The sequence below is a fragment of the Globicephala melas genome, chromosome 16 (genome assembly GCF_963455315.2).
Source record: "Globicephala melas chromosome 16, mGloMel1.2, whole genome shotgun sequence".
In the NCBI taxonomy this organism is placed as follows: domain Eukaryota; kingdom Metazoa; phylum Chordata; class Mammalia; order Artiodactyla; family Delphinidae; genus Globicephala; species Globicephala melas.
In genome coordinates, this window is record NC_083329.1 from 27,899,272 (window position 1) to 27,925,104 (window position 25,833).

General features: G+C 39.9%; 1 protein-coding gene and 1 pseudogene across 1 annotated transcript in view; one reads left to right on the plus strand and one right to left on the minus strand.

The window, feature by feature from the left end:
• The window catches only part of LOC115857893 (cytochrome P450 2C23-like), a 31,523-nt gene extending 28,208 nt beyond the window's left edge, over positions 1–3,315 (plus strand). The window contains exons 8-9 of the mRNA XM_030865342.2: positions 1,378–1,519; positions 3,107–3,315. Of these exons, the coding sequence (XP_030721202.1) occupies positions 1,378–1,519; positions 3,107–3,315 (351 nt within the window). The remainder of the gene's footprint in view (positions 1–1,377; positions 1,520–3,106) is intronic.
• An 18,068-nt stretch (positions 3,316–21,383) lies between these two features.
• On the minus strand, positions 21,384–22,949 carry LOC115857888 (MSL complex subunit 3 pseudogene; annotated as a pseudogene).
• Between the last annotated feature and the right edge of the window lie 2,884 nt (positions 22,950–25,833).

A 25,833-nucleotide genomic window follows, 5' to 3' on the forward strand; every position in this document is an offset into this window, starting at 1 on the left:
CATGGAAGGCATCATTGCAATTTCTCTGAAAATTCAAAACGTGCATAGCAATTTGAAAAGCAGTTCCACTACTAGGAATTTATCTTTTGTGTATATTTCCCCCCAAATAATATTCATTGCAGCAGTATTGGTGCCGAATATTCATTTAAAAAGGACTTAAAATTATTATTATTATTATTTTTGGCCACGCTGCATGGCTTACAGGATCTTAGATCCCCGACCAGGGATCGAAAGTGGCCCCCGGCAGTGAAAGCACCAAGTCCTAACCACTGGACCTCCAGGGAATTCCCTAAAAATTATTTATGTAAAGTAGAATACTAAGCAAGCGACAGAACTCTACAGGATGCTACTATTTGTGGAAAAAGTAGGAAATAGGTGTGTACCTTTTTTTTTTAATTCATAAGATATCTCATAAAGGATATATCGTACACTGGTAACAGTGATTACATTAAGAAGGAAACCAGGGGACTTGAGTCTAGGAAAGAGACTTATTTTCACTTTGTACCCTTTTGTACTTTTTTTTTTTTGTATTTTATACCATGTGCATGTATTACCTACTCCAAAACTTGTGAAATAACGTTTCAGGAAATACGAAATGAGGTAAAAATGGGAAGAGGAGGCTTTCACTTAAACAGGGGTGCTTTATGACCCATAGATAGATGGGTCAAATTCTAACCATGCCACTTGCTAAAAGTATAACCTCAAGTAAGTTATTTCTTCTCTCTGAATCTCAATTTCTGCATTTATACAATGTGAAACAAACAAACAAACAAAAAGAGCCTACTGAATATGGTTGAAGTGAGAATTAAATTTATAAACTACTAAACACAGTGTCAGGTAAATGTGAAGCGTTCCGTATCAATGGTCATTATTATTTTGTCATTTAAATCTCACAAAATCTAATGGGGCAAAGAGGAAAGCCTATTGTTGTTACCCCACCCCGTTTTACAAGTGAGGGAAGTGGGGTTTGATCCAATAGATTTTATAGATTACAAGTTTCCATCTCTCATTTTCTTCCATTCACACTTGAATTCAGAAAGAAAAAAATTATGAAATGTGAGCTCTTTCTATTTGAGGCAACAATTCCAGTAAAGCGCATGTCTAGACAATATGGGTTGCAAACCTTAGCTTTTTAACAATTGATTATTGCACATTGACCATAACAGTGCTCTTCCCACAGAGAACCATCTTATTACTTGATAAAAGATCTTGTATGGTGATGTGTGTAAAAGAGCCATCACATGAGACAGTTTTCTCCAGGCAAACTTAAGAGTGCTCGATCCTATTTAATCCACTGTGATTAAAAGTACTAGACTTTTTAGGGACCAAAGGTAAGCATGATAACGTGCCACTCCACTCTCCATTTCTTGGTTCCAGGGCGCTACTGTATTGCCATTACTGTCTTCGGTCCTGTACGATTGCAAGGAATTTCCCAACCCAGAGAAGTTTGACCCAGGTCACTTTTTGGATAAAAATGGCAGCGTCAGGAAAACAGAATACTTCGTGCCTTTTTCCATGGGTAAATACAAATACACCCCATCCAAACCATACACATGAACCTTTTGGATAACTTTTAGCTTTACTGAATATGGCATAACTAAGTAATCCACTGATGATAGCAAAGTCAATCAAATCAATCTGTTATAAACCCCCAAATCGGGATGGATCCATTTAAGTCTGTATACCAGTAGGATCAGGTAAGTCTTCCAGAGACTCTTTTGTTGTTTGGTGATTGAGTTCAATGCTAGTTTTTAAAGAAACCAAGGCAAATCAATTTAATTCAGATGTCACACATTATCAGATAACAAAGGGACCTCCTTTTACAAACTCTTGCCTGTTGATCTCCCTTTCATAATATGACTTTTTCAAAACAAAATGTTCAAGTTTCTCTCTTCTTAAACAATTATTAACCATTATTAATTTTCTGATTCTTAGAGAGGCCATCAGAGACACCTTGGCCACTTCATCCTCTTTCTTCCCCTCTGAAATCCTGAGCCCCACATACGCTTGCCTCTTTGCAAGCGCTGGTTGGCTCCCAGTTGCTAGTTCTCATAAAGTCATAAAGACAACTTAGGATTGCTCAGCACCCATTCTTTTTCTTTGTTACCCTAGTCAATCATTTGATTAGTATTTTCAAAAATAACAGTATGTTTTATTTCTAATCACAGTGATAGTAAGTGTTCAATATAAAAGATGGAAAATGCAGAAGAGCAAAAAAAAAAAAAAAAGAAAAGAGGGAGTTCCCTGGTGGTGCAGTGGTTGGGAGTCCACCTGCCAATGCGGGAGACGCGGGTTCCGGCCCTGGCCCAGGGGCTCCCACATACCAAGGAGCGAAGGCTGCTGGGCGCACCGCGGCGAGGAGTGGCCCCTGCTCTCCGCAGCCTGGTGGGGGGGTAGGGGGGGCGCGGGGGGCGGGGCGCGAGCAGCCGCGAGGACCCAGCGCAGCCATAAATAGATGGATGAGTGGATGGGTGGATTTGTAAAAAGGAAAAAAAGAAAAAGGAAAATCATTTGCAATTTCAGACTATAGCCTGAATTTCAGATTCAGGCTATAACCGCTGTTAATATTTTGCTATATATACTTCACACAGTTGTCTAGATATACATAATAAACGTATATTTTATTTTAAAAAATCAGGCTCATTCTGTACAATCTATTTGATAACCTGCTTTTGCTTAGTGTGTTGTGATATAAGACAGTATTAAATAATCTTCTGTACAAACATGTTTAGGTTGTGTTGCATGATAGATGCACAAGGATTTATTTAATTAATCCAGTATAGGTGGATGTCTAGTTTTCAACTAACTCATCAGTGTCATAAATAACAATGCAAGTGACACCCGCATAGGTGAATCTCTAATTCCTACAGATAAATCCCCAGAAGGAGAATTACTGAATTAAGAGTGAAAATTTCTTCAGAGTTTTGATATGTATTGACAAATATCCGTCTAGAAGAACTGTACCAGTTCATTGTCCTCCAACAGTTTCTTAGCCATCCCTTTTCTGATCAGTGTTTTCATTGGCTGTTAGGAGTGTATAGTATTTGAATACGAGCTATTGTATTTGAATTTGGAGCAAGCTAATGGAACTGTCTCCTCCTTCCAGGGAAACGGGCATGTGTTGGAGAGGGCCTGGCCCGCGTGGAGTTGTTCCTGTTTCTCACCACCATTCTGCAAAACTTTGTCCTGAAGCCCCTGGGGGAGCCAAAGGACATAGAGACCAAACCCATTGTTACCGGGTTTATCAACATCCCACAACCCTACAAGCTGTGCTTTATCCCTAGACAAAAGAACTTTTCTCTTTTAACAACTTAAATCAAAGTAATTGCTTTTTCCTCTCATTCCTTCTCCCACCCCATAGTCTCTTTTCATTTTAAATACTGCTAGGACAGAAACACTACTCGCTAAAAGCTTGATGGACATTTGTTTAAACCTACAAATCCCTTGCCAAAAAGGATCTGGGTCCTGAAAACGCCAAGGGTAAAACAATATACTTATATCCTATAGAGTACTTTATAAACCATGATCCAGCCAAACCAGGCCCAGGCCCACAGAAGGCCTTTACTGAGACAATTGGCAAATAGTGGAGCCTTCACTCTTTCTGTGGCTTTGGAGATATGCTGATTTTCTATAGTTTTTCAAAATAGAGAAATTAATATAATGGCCTATGTGTATTTTTTCCTATTTCCAATGGAAAGCACTTACATGATTTCTGCCACATTCACAAAATAAATCCTTTTTTTCCACAGTAGATTTTCTTTGAATGTTTGACTTTATATCAAGTCTCAAAAATCCCTTTCCTTGCGCTCTGGGCACTCTATAATTAGAATATCATAAACAGATGAAATGATAATCCCCACCACAAATCTCTCCCTGCCCCACCCCATCTATTTGCAGCCATTGATTTACATGGGGGCCCAAGGAGCCCCCTTGGATAAGAATTCAAACCATGTTCACAGGTAGGATTCAGACATGCATAGTTACATCTTCTTCAGAAAGTGATGAGGGGCAGGGCTGGGGGTTGGAGAGCAAGTGGGGAGATTGCAAGGAAAGGCTGAGTATTGCTAAGAGAACAGTGACCCAGAAGAGAATGGCTAGAACAGCTGCCCAGTGGTGGCCCAGTGGAGTGCTATGAGGAGTAGCTGCCACAAAAGGATGGCTCAAATGCCAGCAGGCATCCCAGGCTCCAGGACATTGGGAGGGAAAGAAGCTTTAAAAGCAGAGCTTGGGACTTCCCAGGCAGTACAGTGGTTAAGACTCTGTGCTCCCTATGTAGGGGGCACAGCGTTTGATCCCTGGTCAGGGGACTAAGATCCTATATGCCACACAGCATGCCCCCCCCCAAAAAAAGTAAAAGAAAATAATAATAAAAAAATAAAAGCAGAGCTGAGTTTCTGGGTGTATACTCAAAAGAACTGATTTTTTTAAAGTTCTCTCCAACAGATATTTGTACACCCATGTTCCTAGCAGCATTATTCACAATAGCCAAAAATGTGGAAACAACCCAAACGTCCATTAGTGGATGAATGGATAAACAAAGAGTGATTATATACATACAATGGAATATTATTCAGCCTTCAAAAAGAAGGATTTATAGTCTAACGCATGTTACAAATGGATGAACCTTGAAGACATTATGCCAAGTGAAATAAGCCAGTCACAAAAGGACAAATATTGTATGATTCCATTTATATGAGGTACCTGGAGTAGTCAAACTCATAGAGACAAAGTAGAATGGTGCTTGCAGGGGGAGGGGGGAGAATGGGGAGTTATTGTTTAATGGGTATGGAGTTTCAATTTGGGAAGATAAAGTTCTGGAGATAGACGACGGTGATGATTGCATAACAATGTGCATGTACTTAATGCCACTAAACTGTACACTTAAAAATGGGTAAAATGGTAAGTTTTATATCGTGTATACTTTACCACACAAAAAAAGTAGAGCTGAGGTCCTTGAGGTGGGGATTTTGAAGCTGTAAATTTTGGATCTAAATGTTAATGTGATTTGCTAACATGTGAGCATCTCTGTTTTCTTCCCACCTTCACACTCCTTTCTAGCTAACAAGAGTTTTGTCTTTTGTCACTCAGAGTCTCCTCCTTCCATGAATTCTGAGAAGTTTTGAATTTGCCAGCTAGGTTCCCTAACTTGGGATGCAGAACTAGTAGACTGAAGAGAGAACAGACAGAAGAGGAAACTAGTTTGGGAGGTGAGGTTAAATTCCATAATAAAATAACATAATGATGGGACTTACCTGGTGGTCCAGTGGTTAAGAATCTGCCTGCCTATAGGACATTCCATCCAAAAACAGCAGATTACACTTTCTTCTCAAGTGCACATGGAGTAATCTCCAGGATAGAGCACATCTTGGGTCACAAATCAAGCCTCAGTAAATTTAAGAAAATTGAAATCATATCAAGCATCCTTTCTGACCACAACGCTATGAGATTAGATATCAATTAGAAGGAAAAAAACATAAAAAACACAAACACATGGAGGCTAAACAATACGTTACTAATAACCAAGAGGTCACTGAAGAAATCAAAGAGGAAATCAAAAAATACCTAGAGACAAATGACAATGAAAACATGAAGATCCAAAACCTATGGGATGCAGCAAAAGCAGTTCTAAGAGGGAAGTTTAGAGCAATACAATCCTACCTCAGGAAACAAGAAAAATCTCAACTAAACAATCTAACCTTACACTTAAAGGAACTACAGAAACAAGAACAAACAAAACCCAAAGTTAGTAGAAGGAAAGAAATCATAACGATCAGAGCAGAAATAAATGAAATAGAAACAAAGAAAACAATAGCAAAGATCAATAAAACTAAAAGCTGGTTGTCTGAGAAGATAAACAAAATTGATAAGCCCTTAGCTAAACTCATCAAGAAAAAGAGGGAGAGGACTCAAATCAATAAAATTAGAAATGAAAAAGAAGTGACAATGGACACCGCAGAAATACAAAGCATCATAAGAGACTACTACAAGCAACTCTATGCCAATAAAATGAGCAACCTGGAAGAAAGGGACAAGTTCTTAGAAAGGTATAACCTTCCAAGACTGAACCAGGAAGAAATAGAAAATATGAACAGACCAATCACAAGTAATGAAATTGAAACTGTGATTAAAAATCTTCCAACAAAAAAAAAAAAAAAAAAATCTTCCAACAAACAAAAGTGCAGGACCAGATGGCTTCACAGGTGAATTCTATCAAACATTTAGGGAAGAGCTAACACCCATCCTTCTCAAACTGTTCCAAAAAATTGCAGAGGAAGGAACACTCCCAAACTCATTCTATGAGACCCCCATCACCCTGATACCAAAACAAGACAAAGATACTCCAAAAAAAGAAGATTACAGACCAATATCACTGATGAATATAGATGCAAAAATCCTCAACAAAATACTAGCAAACAGAATCCAACAACACATTAAAAGGATCATACACCACGATCAAGTGGGTTTTATCCCAGGGATGCAAGGATTCTTCAATATATGCAAATCAATCAATGTGATACACCATATTAACAAATTGAAGAATAAAAACCATATGATCATCTCAATAGTTGCAGAAAGGCTTTTGACAAAATTCAACACCTATTTATGATAAAAACTCTCCAGAAAGTAGGCATAGAGGGAACCTACCTCAGCATAATAAAGGCCTCATACGACAAACCCACAGCAAACATCATTCTCAATGGTGAAAAACTGAAAGCATCAGGAACAAGACAAGGATGTCCACTCTCACCAGTATTATTCAACATAGTTTTGGAAGTCCTAGCCACGGCAATCAGAGAAGAAAAAGGAATCCAAATAGGAAAAGAAGAAGTAAAACTGTCACTGTTTGCAGATGACATGATACTATACAAAGAGAATCCTAAAGATGCCACCAGAAAACCACTAGAGCTAAATCAGTGAATCTGGTAAAGTTGCAGGATACAAAATTAATGCACAGAAATCTCTTGCATTCCTATACACTAATGGTGAAAAATCTGAAAGAGAAATTAAGGAAACACTCCCATTTACCACTGCAACAAAAAGAATAAAATACCTAGGAATACCTAGGGAGGTAAAAGACGTGTACTCAGAAAACTATAAGACACTGATGAAAGAAATCAAAGATGACACAAACAGATGGAGAGATATACCATGTTCTTGGATTGGAAGATCAATATTGTGAAAATGACTATACTACCCAAAGGAATCTACAGAATCAATGCAATCCCTATCAAATTACCAATGGCGTTTTTTACAGAACTAGAACAAAAAATCCTAAAATTTGTATGGAGACACAAAAGACCCCGAATAGCCAAAGCAGTCTCAAGGGGATAGAAAGGAGCTGGAGGAATCAGACTCCCTGAGTCTGACTGTATTACAAAGCTACAGTAATCAAGACAATATGGTACTGGCACAAAACCAGAAATATAGATCAATGGAACAGGATAGAAAGCCCAGAGATAAATCCCCACACCTATGGTCAACTAATCTATGACAAAGGAAGCAAGGATATACAATGGAGAAAAGACAGTCTCTTCAATAAGTGGTGCTGGGAAAACTGGACAGCTACATGTAAAAGAATGAAATTAGAACACTCCCTAACACCGTACACAAAAATAAACTCAAAATGGATTAGAGACCTAAATGTAAGACCGGGCACTATAAAACTCTTCGAGGAAAACATAGGAAGAACACTCTTTCACATAAATCACAGCAAGATCTTTTTTGATCCACCTCCTAGAGTAATGGAAATAAAAACAAAAATAAACAAATGGGACCTAATGAAACTTCAAAGCTTTTGCAAAGCAAAGGAAACTACAAACAAGACAAAACAACAACCCTGAGTGGGAGAAAATATTTGCAAACAAATCAACGGACAAAGGATTAATCTCCAAAATATATAAACAGCTCATGCAGCTCAATATTAAAAAAACAAACAACCGAATCAAAAACTGGGCAGAAGACCTAAATAGACATTTCCCCAAAGAGGACATACAGATGGCCAAGAAGCACATGAAAAGCTGCTCAACATCACTAATTATTAGAGAAATGAAATCAAAACTACAAGGAGGGGCTTCCCTGGTGGTTCAGTGGTTATGAATCTGCCTGCCAATGCAGGGGACACAGGTTCGAGCCCTGATCCAGGAAGATCCCACATGCCGTGGAGCAACTAAGCCCGTGAGCCACAACTACTGAGCCTACATGCCACAAGTACTGAAGCCCGCTCGCCTAGGACCTGTGCTCTGCAAGAAGAGAAGCCACTGTAATGAGAGGCCTGTGCACCACAAAGAAGAGTAGCCCCTGCTCACCACAACTGGAGAAAGCCCATGTGCAGCACCAAAGACCCAATGCAGCCAAAAAATAAATTTAAAAAATTTTTTTAATTTTTAAATTAAATGGCCTATACTCTCAGAATTCCTAAGGTCGAAGGGTGTGTGGGCGTTTCCCACAGATGAGATATTAGCCTGGGAGAGAGAGATCTTAAAGGGTTTCCACCCAAGAGAATAGCAGCTAGCTTTGTATTGTGGGCATGGTTGGCACCTCCTATATTAACAAAGTTAGGTCAGAAAGAATCTCATATAACTCAGCAATAAAAAGACTACCCAATTTAAAAATGGGCAAAGGATTTGTATAAACATTTCTCCAAAGAAGATATGCAAATGGCCAATAAACACATGAGAAGGTTCTCAATATCATTAGTCACCAGAGGAATGCAAATCAAAACCACAATGACATACCACTTCACACCTACTAGTAAGATAAAATTAAAAAGATAATAACAAGTGTTTTCAAGAACGTGGAGAAGGTGGAATCCTCATATATTTCTGGTGTGAATGTAAAATGGTGCCGCCACATTGGAAAACAGTTTGGCATTTCCTCAAAATGTTAAGCATAGTGTTACCATATTACCCAGCACTTTCACCTAGGTGTCTACCCAAGAGAAATGAAAATATATGTAAACACAAAATCTTGTACAAGAATGTTCATAGGATGATTCATAATAATTAAGAAGTGGAAACAAGCCAAATGTCCATCGACTGATGAATGGATAAACAAAAGGTGTTATATCCATACAATGGAATATTTTATGGCCATAAAAAGGGAATGAAGTACTGATACTTGCTACAACATGGATGAATCTTGAAAGCAGCCAGACACAAAAGACCACGTATTATATGATTCCATTTATATGAAATGTCCAGAATAAGCAAATCCATAGAGACAGAAAATAGATTAGTGATGGTGTAGGTCTGGAAAGTGAGTGCAAATGGCTAGGGAGTTTTCTTGAAGGGTGATGAAAACATTCCGAAATTAGATTGCAGTGATGATTGCACAATTCTGTATTTTCTAAAAACCACTGAAGTGTACCCTTAAATGGGTGAACTTTATAGTATGTGAATTATATCTCAATAAAGCTGTTTTTTTTTGTTTTTTTTGTTTTTTTTTTTGGCTGTGCCGTGCAGCTTCTGGGGTCTTAGATCCCCTACCAGGGATCAAACCCGGGCCCTGGCAGTGAAAGTGTCGAGTCCTAACCACTGGACCACCAGGGAATTCCCATAAAGCTGTCTTTTTTGAAAAAAAGAATATATACACAAGCACAAAAGCATCAATAATTAGCATACATTTTCCTGATAAAATAGAAGCATGATGACTAGTAAGTACTTTCTGGCTCATAGGTGTCTTCTAAACACTGCCTCAGGTCATGCAACAGTCAAAACTCAGTTTCAAGGCAATGTCCCAGGTCAAAGCAAGCTAGGACATCAGAAGTCTAGAATTGGAACAGGCTGGTAAGGGGAAGGGAACATCCTGGTTTCAGGCACAGTCAGAACTGGAGGCAATTGGGCCACTTACAGAGTCAACAATTCAATCTAGAGTTTTCAAGAGATCTTGGTAAACTGAGGCTAGATTGAAGCTGATGCTGTTATAGGAGGAGGAGGCGGGAGAGATGGATTCAAGTGCATGCATAGGTCCTGTCTTATTGGTATTTCTACAGATTTAAAATCACAGCCAGAAATGTTTAGGACAAAATGCCTTTAGGCTTAGAGATATCAACTTTTAAGTCTCAAAGGCCTTTACATAATCGGTACAAAAATTATATTGGGTGGTCAGGTCTAGCTCTGAATTTTCAGTGAAGCTGGACTTAACTTCATAGTTATGGTCATTTAGGATGAAATAACCCTCATGAATTTCCATTCTCAGGGCCATTATAAACAAACCCCAAGAAGCTTGCTCAGGACTCTCTTTCCTATTTATCTTCTCCATTAATTTCAAACACAGAAGGAATATGTTTCTTCAATGATGACCTAGTTGCTCAAACTGAAAAAAAATTATTTTGTTCTAAGGTAACAATTATTTTTACCTTTAGGGTCAGTGCTTTCTTCAGGAGGGAGCATAGAATAAAATAAAGGTAATAGGTTTTATTTATTTATTTCTTAAATTAATTTTTATTGGAGTATAGTTGCTTCACAATGTTGTGTTAGTTTTTACTGTACAGCAAAGTGAATCAGCTATACATATACATATATCTTCTCTTTTTTGGCTTTCCTTCCCATTTAGGTCACCACAGAGCATTGTGTAGAGTTCCCTTAGCTATACAGTGGGTTCTCATTAGTTATCTATTTTATACATAGTATCAATAGTGTATATAGGTCAATCCCAATCTCCCAATTCATCCCACCCCCCTTTCCCCCCTTGGTATCCATACGTTTGTTCTCTGTCTGTGTCCCTATTTCTGCTTTGCAAATAAGATCATTTATACAATTTTTTGGTAATAGGTTTTAAAATCTGATCATATCTGACGTATTCTAGCTGTGTGACATTGGGCAGGTCCAGACTTTCTCAGATCTTCATCTAAAAAATGGAATTAACACCACCTACCTTCCAGGTTAGGAGGGCGAGGATTAATGATAATGTACGTATTTTCCCTGGCAATTAGGAGGGGCTCATAAATGATGGTTTTTATTATCAAGTCACTGAAAATTCTCCCACAGTCAATGCAAATTCAAGCTTTTAGCCATTCATTGCTTTTTTTCTACTCTGTTTCCTGTTTTAATGTGTGATATTCCATGCTCAGTTACAATTAAATCAATTAATATTGGTTATTATATTTCTCTGGTATAATAGTGATGTTGGATTTCTCTTATACTTCTTATTATAATGTTGTATTTCTCTGAATCTAAGATGCCATCTGTTTTAAGATACATTTCTGTTTCAGAAACATTAAAATGTGAAATCAAGAGCACCTTAGAATCAATGAAATATAGTTGCCCCCTGCTACATTTGGACCCATAGACTGTTACTGGTCCAGTTAACAGGTTGCTCAAAGTCTGATGTATGTTGGTCCTTTCATCGCAGATGACCAGATCACTTGGATTCAGGCTCCTCTTTTACAGTTAACCTAATACCCTGATACCCTCATACCTCACATGATGTCGTATCAGTAAACACACATTACATTAATTTTTTCAAACTCAGAAAGAACCTGTTTACTCCCAGTAAGGATTACACAGGTACAGGCTATTGACAAATTAGGCAACACTGGTACACAGAACGGATTCAGAGTCCATGCCATGCACGTTTTCCATCAGCTAGAGGGCAATCTGAATCAACGTGTCACTAAACCAACAATTGCCCTGTTGGAAGCAGGGTTAGTGGGAGCATGTGGAAGAGCCTGGATTTCTGGAATTCCAGTGAGTCATTTCCTGCCCTGTTATAAGGTCAACAAAATGTGAATAGAGAGGAGATAGTTCATTTTTTGTTATTGCTCTTCAGAATTTGTTTAATCCCTGTTATATACCAAGTATAGGTTAAGGACTGGGAATCCAGAAAGAAGATATTGTCCCTGGTCTTAAGGGCCTTATGCTTTAATCATGGAAGACAAACAAATACACCAAAAGTGATAGCATAATGCTATGTTTGTAGAGAAGTACGCACAGAGTTTTCTAAGGAAACACAAGAAAGGTACCACAGAAGTCAGACCAGAGGTAAATGATAGAAAAGTTTTATAGAAAATGATGCCTGCACTTGGTTTTGAAACACAAATAGGAGTCAGCTAGCTTCCAAATGGAGGGAGAGGAGTTGTTTAAACACTCTTTTATGCTGGTGTATTTTACCATAATTTTTTAAAATTGGAGGGGAAAAAATGCAGTCTTTTGAAAGACTGCTCGTTGTTTGGTAAAACCAGCAGGAAGCAAGGGTGTTAGGGAAGAGAGGTGAGAAAGTCAGTGATCGCCAGGTGCTGGAGGGCTTTGTTTCCGGGACAGATGTTTGGAATTAACCGAGAAGAATAGAAAACCAATAAAGGGTCTGAAAGGTAGAAGGGAGGGGCGAGCGGGAGTCGCGACGTGGTTGCGTTGAAGGAAGAGCACGAGGTGTGCAGCTGGCGTGGGTGAGTTCCAGGCAGCAGGGCCGATCCAGGCAGGGGTGAAGGAGCGCAGAACCAAGCAGTGGCTGTGCAGGGGAGAAGCAGGAAGCGTGGTGAGGATGGCAGCAAAGAGGGTGAGTAAACGCGGGAGGTGAATGAGAAGGGAGAATTTCGACCAGCTCCCATGTTTTCAACTTGGGCAACAGGTGGCGCCATATCCCAAGAAGAGCTGCTCTGGGGGCAAACAGGCGGCATTTAGATTTAACGGGTTACGCCTGAGGGCCCTGAGGAAGGGGCAAAGGGGGAAGGCATCCTAGTCAAGGCAATATGGGACATAAATACAACTGACATGTGCACAGCACACTACAGATTATACAAAACTGTTTTTGGTTTTTTTTGCGGTACGCGGGCCTCTCACTGCTGTGGCCTCTCCCGTTGCGGAGCACAGGCTCCGGACGCGCAGGCTCAGTGGCCATGGCTCACGGGCCCAGCCGCTCCGCAGCATGTGGGATCCTCCCGGACCGGGGCACGAACCCGCGTCCCCTGCATCGGCAGGCGGACTCTCAACCACTGCGCCACGAAGGAAGCCCCAGATTATACAAAACTGTTATTGACAAGTGAGACGTGACTGGAGCAGATAATGTGTGTTGGGGGGCGAAGTTCTGAGGGAAGTTTATCTGGTCGGGAGGAGCAGCTGTTTATAGAGAGCCGTGAACATCCAATCCTGGAGGTCCCGCTAGATCCAAAAATAGAAGAAATCCCGGAAGGGTTGCATTTAGGGGCAAGCATATTCAAGAATATTTCTTCTGACAAATTCCAGTTAAAGATAGCAGGGAAGGGGCATTTTGAATTCACTTCCAAGTCCTGAAACCAACTGAAAGCAAAATAAAAGAGCAAAAAGTAAAAAAGAAACTTCCACCTTCTATTAACAAGGCAAAAGTTATAAAACAAAACTATGAAGAATGGCTGCCAAATGAAGAGAATTTTGACCTAAAATATATGAGAACACAGAGCCAACACATCCCTGCACGGATTCTGCGAAAGAAATCAGTTTACCTAAAATTAAGTGTCATGTTCCTGAGAAGTACATGCAGTGATCCTCTGCGGGTAGATGGTACAAGGTCTGTCAAAGGATGGGTCAGAGATGGTCAGTGTTCTGTAGTATCTGTCCTCTCTTTTTACTGTAAGAGAACCTCTGATTTTTAAAAATCGAAGTAGAGTTAATTTACAATGTTGTGTTTCTGGTGTTCAGCAAAGTGATTCAGTTATATATATATAAATAATATATTATTTTTCAGATTGTTTTCCATTATAGGTTATTACAACATGTTCAATATAGTTCCCTGTGCTATATATACCAGGACCTCTGGTTTTTTAGCCGAGCACATGGCTGGCTGGCTGGGATAAAGACTGCATCTGTTAGCTTCCCTGCATGTGGGCATGACCATGTGACTGCTTTCTAGCCTATGAGATGTAAGTGGAAGTTATGTGTAAAACTGTGGAAAGTTTGCTTTTGTTTTTTTAAGCAACTTTATTGAGATATAATGCACACACCCTATGTAAATGGAATCATACAACATGTGGGTTTTTTGTGACTGGTTTCTCTCATTTAGCATAATGTTTTCAAAGTTCATGTCTCAGCATGGATCAGCACTTCATTTCTTTTTATTGCTGAATATGTATCTAGCACATTTCATTTATCCATTCTTACCAGCAGGGTATGAGGGTGGGAAGTTTGCTTTTGAAGGAACAAGGTGTGCTCCTTTCTGGTGGCTGGATTGTGAATGTGACAATGGGGCTGGAACATCTGTCTGGACAATAAGTTAAGTGTGTGTTGAGATAGGTAGAGCAACAAGCTAGAAGGAGCCTGGGACATTTGATGAGCACAACACTGGTCTTGAACCTATTGCTTCCAAGCTCCATTTATGTAAGAAAGAGGTCAAGCTCCAATCATTTGGCATTTTCTATCTAGTCCTGAAGCATACAGGGTGTTGCGGGCAGGGAACACTGATGAAAATCAGAGAATATAGAGAAAGCCATTCAGGAAGGCAGAATAGCAGGGAGGTGGCAAAAGGAAGAGTTCAGGAAGAAAAATAAAAGAAAAAAAGAAGAGCATTACAAAGAGCTCAGCACAGCCTTGGAGCATCAGGAGCACATGGCTTTTTATAAGAGACACTGACAGCTTTGATTCTGTGGCGGGTTTTGATGAGTAAATGAAACTTACTGCAAAGGGCAGATAAATGCACTTTGAAAAGGTATCAACCCAATAATCTTGAAAATATAAATTTCATTTAAGTTTAAATTGTTTCTGTTACACTCTTTTTCTTTCTCTACAAATGTTGTTGAAAAAACATAGCAACATAATCACCATCCCTTAATGATTTCTGTTTTTTTTTCTTTAGAGCCATTAGTTAACAACTAGTATTTCATCTGGTGAAGAAACATTTTTCCAAAGGTAAGTGATTCCTTCAGCTTTATATCAACTTCTTTTTCTTCTGTTAAATATATGTTCAATGTCGTAATTTTTATTTTTAAAAGCGTAAAGACTATGATCCTTTTTTGTAAAATTATCTATCCCTCTATCTGCAAATTCATTCTTTTACAAATATTTAGTGAGCACCTAGTATGTGTTAAACATTATGTTAAGTGTTGAGGACAAAGTAGTGAGAAGAAAGAAAAAGAAAAAGACCAAAAAAAAAAAAAAAGCAAGACAGTAATCCTTGCCTTCATACAACTTACATTTTAGTGGTAAATACAACCCCCCAAAAAATGAACAAATAATTATATAGTTTGCCTTTAGATAATGATAAGTATTATGAAGAATAATAAAGTAAAGGAATAGAGAATGGTAAGGTGTGGCAGCCAGGGACTAATTTAGGTGGGAAGGTCAGGGCTAGCCACTCTAAGGTGGTGGTATTTGAGTGTGGACTTAAGTGATGTAAAGGGAAGACATTTAAGATAAGAGCATGCAAACATTTAAGATAAGAGCGTTCCAGGCAGAAAAAATAGTAAGTATAAAGGCCCTGGGGTAGATAAAAGCTTGGTATGTTTAAGAAATTAAAAGGATTTTGTGACCATTGCTTACTGGCCCTTTTTGCTATTGTAAGAATTTTTTATTTTAAGTATGGGAAATCACTGAAATGTTTTGAGTCAGAAAGTAATTTAGTTTATGTTTTTAAAACACTCTGGCTACTGTGTAGGGAATAAAACTAGTAGGGCAAAAAAAAAAAAAAAGGAAATGGAGAATATTTGAGGAGGCTTTTGTCATTGTCCAAACAAGAAATCTATGATGGGGCTATTGTCACCATCCAAGCAAGTAAGATATGGTCACCTGGACTAAGATGACAGTGGTCAAGGTGAGAGAAATAGTCAGTTTCCAGACATACATTCAAAGCAGTCTGTATAACTTGATGATATGGGGAGTGAGATAAAGAGAGGGATTGTGGATGAGTCCTAGGTTTTGGTCTAAGAAATTGGATCAATCATGGTAATATTTGCCAATTTGGGGAAACTGAAAAGGGAAAGAACAGATTTTAAGAGTCATCACAATAAGATTGATTGTCACCAGTTGATTGTCACCAGTTGATTACAGTGTCCTAGCTGATGGGGTATGGGGGTAGTATCTTATTTTTATCCTCATGCTTTTCTATGTTTTCATAACAAACATACTCATTTTTACACAAGCATATAAAGTTATTTTTTAAAAGAAGGATTTTTCAGTTACTCTTAAGAACTGGAAGCCAGATTAGAGGCAGTTTTTGTGATGTAACCAGGCCCACGTGGTGGAGGCATTTGGTGTTATGGAAAGCACCAAGTTTTGGAATCAGAAAGCTAATTTAATCTCCAGATTTTCTAACTATATGTTATATGAGCTGGGAAAATCATTTAAATTTTAGGGATCTTCATATATGTAAGTGGAATATAATGGTCTCAAGAAAGATTGAGGTGAAGTTCAAATGGGATTATGTGGGTAAAAGCATTTAATCATTCAATCATTCACTGATGCACAAGTATTTAGTGGAACTTACTACATGCCAGGCCCCAGTCTAATTGCTAGAGACACATCAGAAAATAAAAGAGATCAATTCTCTGCCCACAAGGTGCTTATATCCTTATAGGGGGAGAAGACAATAAACAGACAATCAAATATACAATATGTCAGATGGTAAAAGTGCTTTGAGGAAATATTAAATAGGGGAAGGTAAAAAGGGAGTGCTGGGGACACGGTTGGTTTCTCCTCATCCAATTGACGCATCACCGATTGGTGTCACTTGTGGACACAGTTTGTATCTGTAAGGCTCTGTCTGGCTCCAGGGACTGGAGGGGGGATTAGTGGCCTTAGGAATGGGTACCTATTAGAAATCCTCATGGAGGTATGAGGTACGTAGCTGGAAGTACGGTTTTGGAGTTCAGAGAAGTAGAAGCAAGAAATATAAATTTGAGGGTCATCAGCTTATAGTGGGATTTGTCGATGAGACCATCTGCAGTTAAGTGCTGATAAAGAGAAGAAATTCAAGAACAGACCCCAGCAAACTCCTACAGGGTCAGCGTTATAAGGAGGGATCAATAAGCTTCACCTCTCTTAAAACTCTCACCAAACACACACTCCTCTCCCGTTTTTAACCTGGTTAACATCTATTCATTCAGATCTCAGATCTCAGTTCATACATTACTTCCTTCATTTTAAAATGTATCCAGCACAGGGCTTCCCTGGTGGTGCAGTGGTTGAGAGTCTGCCTGCCGATGCAGGGGACACGGGTTTGTGCCCCGGTCTGGGAAGATCCCACATGCCGCGGAGCAGCTGGGCCCGTGAGCCATGGCCGCTGAGCCTGCGTGTCCAGAGCCTGTGCTCTGCAATGGGAGAGGCCACAGCAGTGAGAGGCCCGCGTACTGCAAAAAAAAAAAAAAAAAAAATGTATCCAGCACATTGTACTGGGATTTAGTGGTGAACAGTAAGTAAGATAAGTTAGTCTTGACCTTCACTGAGTTTATCTTCTGCTGGAAGAGAAAGCTAGTAGACAATAAAGAAGTAAATAAATAAATAAGGGCAAACTAAGTCAAATATTCTGATTGAAATAAACAGGAGATAAGACTGAGCATAGGAGGAGATATGGGGATATATGTATATGTATAGCTGATTCACTTTGTTATAAAGCAGAAACTAACACACCATTGTAAAGCAATTATACTCCAATAAAGATGTTAAAAAATAAAAAATTAAAAAAAAGACTGAGCATAACCAGGGGAGGCCTCTTTAGATGAGATATCCGGGGAAGGCCTCCATGTGTAGTTCACCATTGTGCTAATATCAGAAGTATAAGATGAGCTGAGAGAAGAACATTCCAGGCAAAGAATTGGAGGATCTGTCCCGAGGACTGACTTGCCTTACTCTCCACGCTCAGCCAGGTTCCTTTTGCCCTACACTCTCCTAACCCTTAAAACCCAAATAGCTCTCAGAGTTCTTCCTGACTTGAATTGAGCTGGACTCTTGATTCATTTATAGGTCCAGTCAACTAATAATTTATTAAGCAGGCTTAAATTACATTGAGACTGTACTGCAGAATCTCAGAGGATAGAGATTCTGCTGGAGGATAGAAAGAAATTTTAAAACTAAGATTACTGAAGGTGTGGGTTGGGACGTTTGATTCATTTGCCTAAACAAGGCTCTGCAGGGCTGGCTTCCCAAGATTTGAGTCAAGACCCTTGGAGGATGTCAGACAAGTGAGCTTTCTGCTCCAGCTTTCCCTGACTTCCAAGAGCCCCAGCTCTGTCCAAGACTTAAGGTATTAGGGGGTGTATTCATTTCCTATTGTAGGTAAAAAATTACCACAAATGTAATGGCTTAAAACAACCCCGATTTGTTATCTTACAGTTCTGGAGATCAGAAGTCTGAAATGGGTCTCACTGGACTAAAAGCAAGAGTTGACAGGGCTGCATTCTTTTCTGAAGGCTCCCGGGGAGAATGTGTTTCCTAGGCTTTTGTAGTTTTTAGAGGCTGCTTGCATTCCTTGGCTCATGGCCTCTTCCTCCATCTTCAAAGCCAGCAACGGCCCACTGAGCCTTTCTCACGTCTCATCACTCTGACTCTGACCCTCCTGCCTTCCTCTTTCTCTTATAAGGACACTTGTGATTACACTGGGCCCACCTGGATAATCCCTCCATCTCAAGATTAGCTCATTAGCAACCTTAATTCCATCCACAAACTTCATTCTCTCTTGCCACGTAACATAACATATTCATGGGTTCCAGGGATTAGGATGTAGACACCTTTGGGGGCCATTATTATACTTACCAGGAGGATACAGGACTCTCTGATCTGATTCAACTCCCACATATCCTCCAGCAAGCCCTCCCTGACCCCCCAAAGCTAGGTTAGGTGACCCTGCTCAATGGCCCATGTGGTTACATCCATCACTCTTCCCCTAGTGCTGTGCTTGTTCGCTAGTCTGTATCTTTAGGATGGTAGCTGCTTTTCTCACTCTTGGTTATCTGTCTCTTCACTGCAATGTAAGCACCACATGGTCAAAGATCTTTGTTGGTTTTATTCTATATCAAAAATAAGGATACAAGTAAAGCCTTTAGATACATTCAATATATATATTGAATGAATGAATTGTATCTCCATCACCTAGCTGGGTCTCTAGCACAGAGTAGATAGATGCTTAATGCTGCTGCTACTATTAATGCTGCTAATAATATTTATTAAGCCCTTACTATGTGCCAGGCACCATGCTAAAGGCCTTATGTATATTATCTTGTTTGAGTCACACAACTCATGAGGAAGGAGCTGTTTTTTCTCCATCCCATACAGAGGGAAACTGAGGTTATAGAAGTTAATTATTTGGCCCAAGATCAAATGGCCTAAGAGGGAGTTGAACTTGTATATCTGTGCATATGCTAAGTGGAATAAGCCAGATAGAAAAAGACAAATACTGTATGATCTCCCTTATATGTGGAATCTAAAACAGCCATACTCGTAGAAACAGAGTAGAATGGTAGTTGTCTGGGGCTGGGGAGTAGAGGAAATGAGATGTTGGGCAAAGGGTCCAAACTTCAAGCTGTAAGATGAATAAGTTCTGGGAATCTAATGTACAGCATGGTGACTATAGTTTACAGGACTTTATTATATACTTGAAAGTTGCTAAGAGAGTAGATTGTAAATGTTCTCATCACACACACACACACACACACACACACACACAAGTACATGAGGTGATGGAAGTGTTAATTAACCCTAACGTGGTAATCGTTTTGCAATGCATACATGTATTAAGTCATCACATTGTATACCTTAAATGTACCAGTGTTATATGTAAATTACATCTCAATGAAGCTATACAAAAATTTTTTTAAATAATATATCCCCCTGACACTCAAGTTCCTTCTACTTCTGGTTGCTTTGAGAGACATTGTATGCCCTCTGGCTTCAGAGCATATGCTCTGGTACTTTATGTGAAATTCCAGGGAAGGAGTGTCAATCTCAGCCCTGATGTACAGAGGGCGTTCCCTGTTTACAACAACCCGAAGTTCATACAAGCAGGGAGGGTACATTCCCCTCCTAGAGAATGGGTGTCATCTGTTTAGCATGAGTGAGGTCACCATAAGAACTAAAGACACATTTACCAGAGAAATGGGAATTCTTCTGCAGAGGAACAGTTTGGGACTATCTAGGGACTACTAAGCCAAGCCTTCAATAATGACAATAGATATTGTCCTGTTGACAAAAATTCAATTAATTATCAAGTTACGAGGGGAAAAAGGGGGAATCTTATTCAAGCCAAACTGAAGATTGTAACCCGGGAAGCATATTCTGGTTTTTTTTTTTTTTTTTTGAATTTTTGAATTTTATTTTATTTATTTATTTTTTATACAGCAGGTTCTTATTAGTTATCTATTTTATACATATTAGTGTATATATGTCAATTCCAATCTCCCAGTTCATCCCACCACCCACCCCTTACCCCCTTGGTGTGCGTACGTTTGTTTTCTACATCTGTGTCTCTATTTCTGCCTTGCAAACTGGTTCATCTGTACCATTTTTCTGTATTCCACATGTATGCGTTAATATACAATATTTGTTTTTCTCTTTCTGACTTACTTCACTCTGTATGACAATCTCTAGGTCCATCCACGTCTCTGCAAATGACCCAATTTTGTTCCTTTTTATGGCTGAACAATATTCCATTGTATATATGAACCACATCTTCTTTATTTATTCGTCTGTCAATGGACATTTAGGTTGCTTCCATGACCTGGCTATTGTAAATAGTGCTGCAATGACAATTGGGGTGCATGTGTCTTTTTTTTTTTTGAAGACTCTCTCTTGGTTCTTTCCAACAAGATGGGCAATGATTTATTTGAGATCACCAAAAATAACATCTTACAGAAAGGGAACTATAACATTACACAACCAAGTGTAGCTATAAAATCTCAAACATTCAGGCAATGCTTTATTTAGATCACCAAAAATAAGGTTTTATAGAAAAGGAACTGTAACAAGCAAATGTATAGCTGCAAATTTTCTTTCGCCATCAATATCAACTCCCTCTAAAATACTCTGGGGCTACTCTTCAGTTTCCAAGCAAAACTAATGTTTTGTTGCTCAGCCTAATCACAAGAATGAAAACGGCTTGCAAAACGATTTTGTTTAATGCTAACAAATAACTAAAAAAATGTGGTTATTGCTAACAAGTAACTCCTGTCTACTGAAACAGCCCAACCTACACACACTTTCATGACCATTTCACTGTGAACACAGCTGCTTGTTTCCCGCCATCACAGGTGACATGTACCATGGCAAGGGTCACCTGTTGGAGGCCGTTCAGGCACCTAGGAAGTAATCCATAACAGAAATAACTACGGGAGGTAAGCAGCTCAAACAAATGGGCCCGCCACAGCCCCCCAAGGTGGGTATTGCGTTCGCTCTGCCTGTAAGGAAGGCCCACCAACTCCCTAGTTCTTTACTGGGGACCGAGAGCACAAAGCTAGATAGAGAAGCTGTTCTTCCAGAACCATCAAAACCTTAATAAATCACCCTGGGGTTCTTTGTGCTGTAGTGCACCTCACAGGCAGCAACATAGGCAGACTCTGCGAAAAAGTCATCATGGTATTCTGCTAAAAACCTCAGAAAGATATCAAAGGGCTTCAGTAAGGCCTTCAGATTCTTCTCAGAAAAGGACATCTTTCCAAGGATTTCTGGAAGTTTCACGAACAATTGCAGCAAGTGTTGCGCCCCATAAATTTAAGAGGGTGAATGTGGTCACCTGGGGGGTAACTGGTCAGGTACAAGTTTCCAGGAGAGGACCTCATTTATTTCATTAGTTCTTCTGCCTTCAAAGCCAGCAAACACCACACTCCCTTCCTTGCTAGGGGTCAGAGGAACAGGTGAGGATGACCGGCTATGAACAGGCGTCTTCTTTTCCAGGTTCAGAAACAGCTTGGGCGTGCTGGCAGATGTGTCCTGCTGCCGGCACTTGGGCTGAGGCGAGCCGCTGCTCTCAGACAGCCTGTTGCAATTGGCAGAGTGGCGTGTGGACCTCCTCAGAGACTGCAAGGCTTCCGGCTCGGCTTTGCACCTTTTGGGGGCGGCTGGCTCGCCTGTGGTTGGCTGACTCTTTGTGGGCTGTGGTGTGGATGGATTCAACAAAGGTGGGCTTGGAGAGAGATCCTCCGGGTTCCGATTAGCATTTGTGGTACTTCCCTTAATCGGAAGAAAACATTTGGACGAAGTCACCTTTTTATACTGAACTTGTTCATATGGATAGAGCCAAACCAATGGGAGAGTGTAATCAAAGGTTATTCTTAATCCATCCACCATCTCCTTACAAAGGTCAACGTTCTTTTCTGCTGGGATATAATGCACACTCATGTTGGCGTGTGGCATAGCCTGATGGGGATGAGGCCTCTCCTTGGCTGAAAAGGCTGTATTGATAGCAAAATGCTTCACGTACGATTCCAAAATAGTTATGATGTTGGTCTGGCATGAAAGTTTCACTAACCATTTCCTCCTGTTGATACAGTAACAATCGTCCTCAGGCTTCTTCTTCAGAACTTCAGGGATTTCTACAGCTATTGTTCTTTCTTCCATTTCCTTTTTTGCGTGCAGCTCTGGTTCTTCCTTCACGTCAGTCTTTTCTTCAATGTCACTTTCTTCGCTTATTTCTTCATCCTTTTCTTCACTACTGTCATCAGAGGAACTACTTATTAAGTTTTCAACATTTTCATCTTTTTCTTCAGTAGGGAGGCTTTTTAAGACAGAGTCCACACCTGGCAACCTGCAGTGCTTCCTCTTTCTTCCTGTGCTTCTCAGACGAGCTACAGCTTTTCTTGCCAATTTACACTGTAATCTCCAATTTTCATCGGTGTCATGAAGGACATGATCTTCAGCTGCCCATCTATCCCAGCTTCTGTTCCAGCTATTCAAATGGATCAGATATTCTGGGATCTTTCTGCCTTTTTCATCTTTACCAACAATAACATCGACAATCTTGGCATCATCCAGCACTCGTGCCTTGGTGGGGTCAGGCTCGAAGCACAACACTTTCTCCTCTGAGCGGAATTTAAATTTCACGCCCTCTCTGGCCCTCATTTGCTCATCGTGGCGGAGGGCGAGGCTCTGGGGTGGGCGGAGCATGCGCCACATGTGTCTTTTTGAATTATGGTTTTCTCAGGGTATATGCCCAGGAGTGGGATTGCTGGGTCGTATTGTAGTTCTATTTTTAGTTTTTTTTTTTTTTTTTTTTTTTTGCGGTACGCGGGCCTCTCACTGTTGTGGCCTCTCCCGTTGCGGAGCACAGGGTCCGGACGCGCAGGCTCAGCGGCCATGGCTCACGGGCCCAGCCACTCCGTGGCATGTGGGATCTTCCCGGACTGGGGCACGAACCCGTGTCCCCTGCATCGGCAGGCGGACTCTCAACCACTGCACCACCAGGGAAGCCCTATTTTTAGTTTTTTAAGGAACCTCCATACTGTTCTCCATAGTGGCTGTATATTGATATATGTAATATATATATTATATATAATATATATTATATATTTTATATATATTATATATATTATATATATATAACAGTGCAGGAGGGTTCTCTTTCCTCCACACCCTCTCCAGCATTTGTTGTTTGTAGATTTTCTGATGATGCCCATTCCGGGAAGCATATCCCTAGAAAGCTCTGAGAACCGTTCCACCTGTTAGGAGTCTAAGGCACAGTCACATACGTTTTCGAGACAAAGGATTGTACATCAAAATGACATATTGATATTTTACATAAAGTTCACCAAGGATACATGGTCCACGTAAGCATGTACAAAGCGAGCAGCAAGTCGCCACGACCCCCTACAGAGCTGGGAAAGAACACTATTCTTTTAAGAAGTTACATTGCTAGGAAAAAAATTGATCTTTACTGTAGAGCAGGCCCATCTTTGAGGAGCTCTGGTTAATGTGTAATGTGGATGCACACTGCACGTGAGGGAGGGAGGGAGGAGGTCCAAACAAACACACAGAGAAAATTTTATGTTTAGTTTTTTCTTGTCCTGCCTTAAAATATACATTTTATTTCATCAGTCCTAGATCAAGGGCTTAATGTGTAACAGCATTAGTGATGTCCTTTCAGCTTTTTCTCTTGATGCCTGCCCTCACCACCTGGGGTGTCAGGATCTCATCAGAAAATTATGGGATTTTAGCAGTGGGTGCAAAATCCTGTGGTTTTTACTCTGTGGTACTGCTGATTTGGTACTGATCTTGGGCCAACTCTCTAGACCATCTGTGGGCCAGACTGGCCTGGCTATAGTTTGTTCACCCAGTATAACCAAGAGTTGATAGCTGTCTTTACTGACAGGTAAGAAAAGCATAGGATTTCCTTGGAAACATTTGCTGAAGTGCAGGAGGATGCAAGAGGAAAGGTCAATAATGGGTCTATTTATTCATTCAACAAATGTGCCCCCATGCCAGACTGTGTGCTAGAGGCTGCCGATCATCCTGGGGGGACAGGAACAATGTATCAGCAGGGCTGCCCTCTATCCTAACACCTAACACCTAGCACAGTGGATAAGTGCATAACAGGCAAAGTCATAAGATTGGAGATACAAAGACTGATGGTAACAGCAATTGCAAGGGGACATGAAGAAGACCCAGGGTTTGGAGCTGAGTTAAGCTACCTGGGGAAAGAACATAAGCAAAAGCAGGAAAGCAGGTGATGAGGGCATGCTCGGAAGACAGTAGGCACTGCAGAGGGGCTGCACTGGAGTGAGGTCACAATTGGACCTGGTAGGAGTGACTTGAAAACCAGGCAGAAGCATTTGGATTTTACACTCTAGTGCATGAAATTCCACTGAAACTTTGTTTAAAAAAAAAAACTTTATTGGAGTATAATTTACATACCATGAAATTCATCCATTTTAAGTGTGCAATTCAGTGATTTCTAGTAAATTTACCAAGTTATGCAACCATCACCATCACCCAGTTTTAGAACATTCTCATCACTCCAGCAAGATCCCTCATGCCCATTTACAGTGACTCTCCTTTTCCAGTCCCAGCCCTAGTAAGTCACTATTTTACTTTGTCTCTGTAAGTTTACTTTTGCAGGACATTTCATATAAATGGAATCATACAATAAGAGGGTTTTCTGTGTTGGCTCCTTTCAGTTAGCATGGTGTTTTTGAAGTCCATCCATGTTGTAGCATGTGTTAGTATTTTATTCCTTTTTATTGCTGAATAATGTTCAATTGTATGGATATACCACATTTTATTTATCCATCAGTTGGTGGACACTTGGGTAGTTTCCACTTTTTGGCTACTACAAATAATGCTGCTATGAATATTCTTGTGTACAAGTCTTTGTTCTCTTGGGTAGGTACCCAGGAGTGGAATTGTTGTGTTGTATGGTAAATTCATAGTTAACTTTTGGGTGGCTGTACTTAATTATTTTTATTTATTTTTTTAAAGTACCTCTATTGACATATAATTTGTATACCATAGAATTCATCTGCTTCCCGTTTACAATTCAGTGAATTTTAGTGTATTTACAGAGTTGTACAGTCACCACAATCTAATTTTAGAACACTTCTATCACCCTAAGGAGAAATCTTGTGCCCATTTGTAGTCACTCTGCATTTTCACTCCTAGCCCTAGCCAACCTCTAGTTTACTTTCTGTCTCTATGTGTTTGTGTTTTCTAAACATCTCCTATGAATTGGATCATATAATATGTGATCTTTTGTGTCTCCTTTCACTGATCATAATATTTTTAAGGTTCATCCACCTTGTACAATGTATCAGTACTTCACTCCTTTTCATTGTCAAATGATATTCCATTGCATGGATATGCCATATTTTGTTTATCCATTCATTAGTTAATGGATATTTAGATTGCTTCTACTTTTCTATTGTGGATAATACTGCTATGAACATTTACATACTAGTTTTTGTGTGGATATGTGTTTTCATTTCTCTTGGGTAGATACCTAGGAAATTGCTGG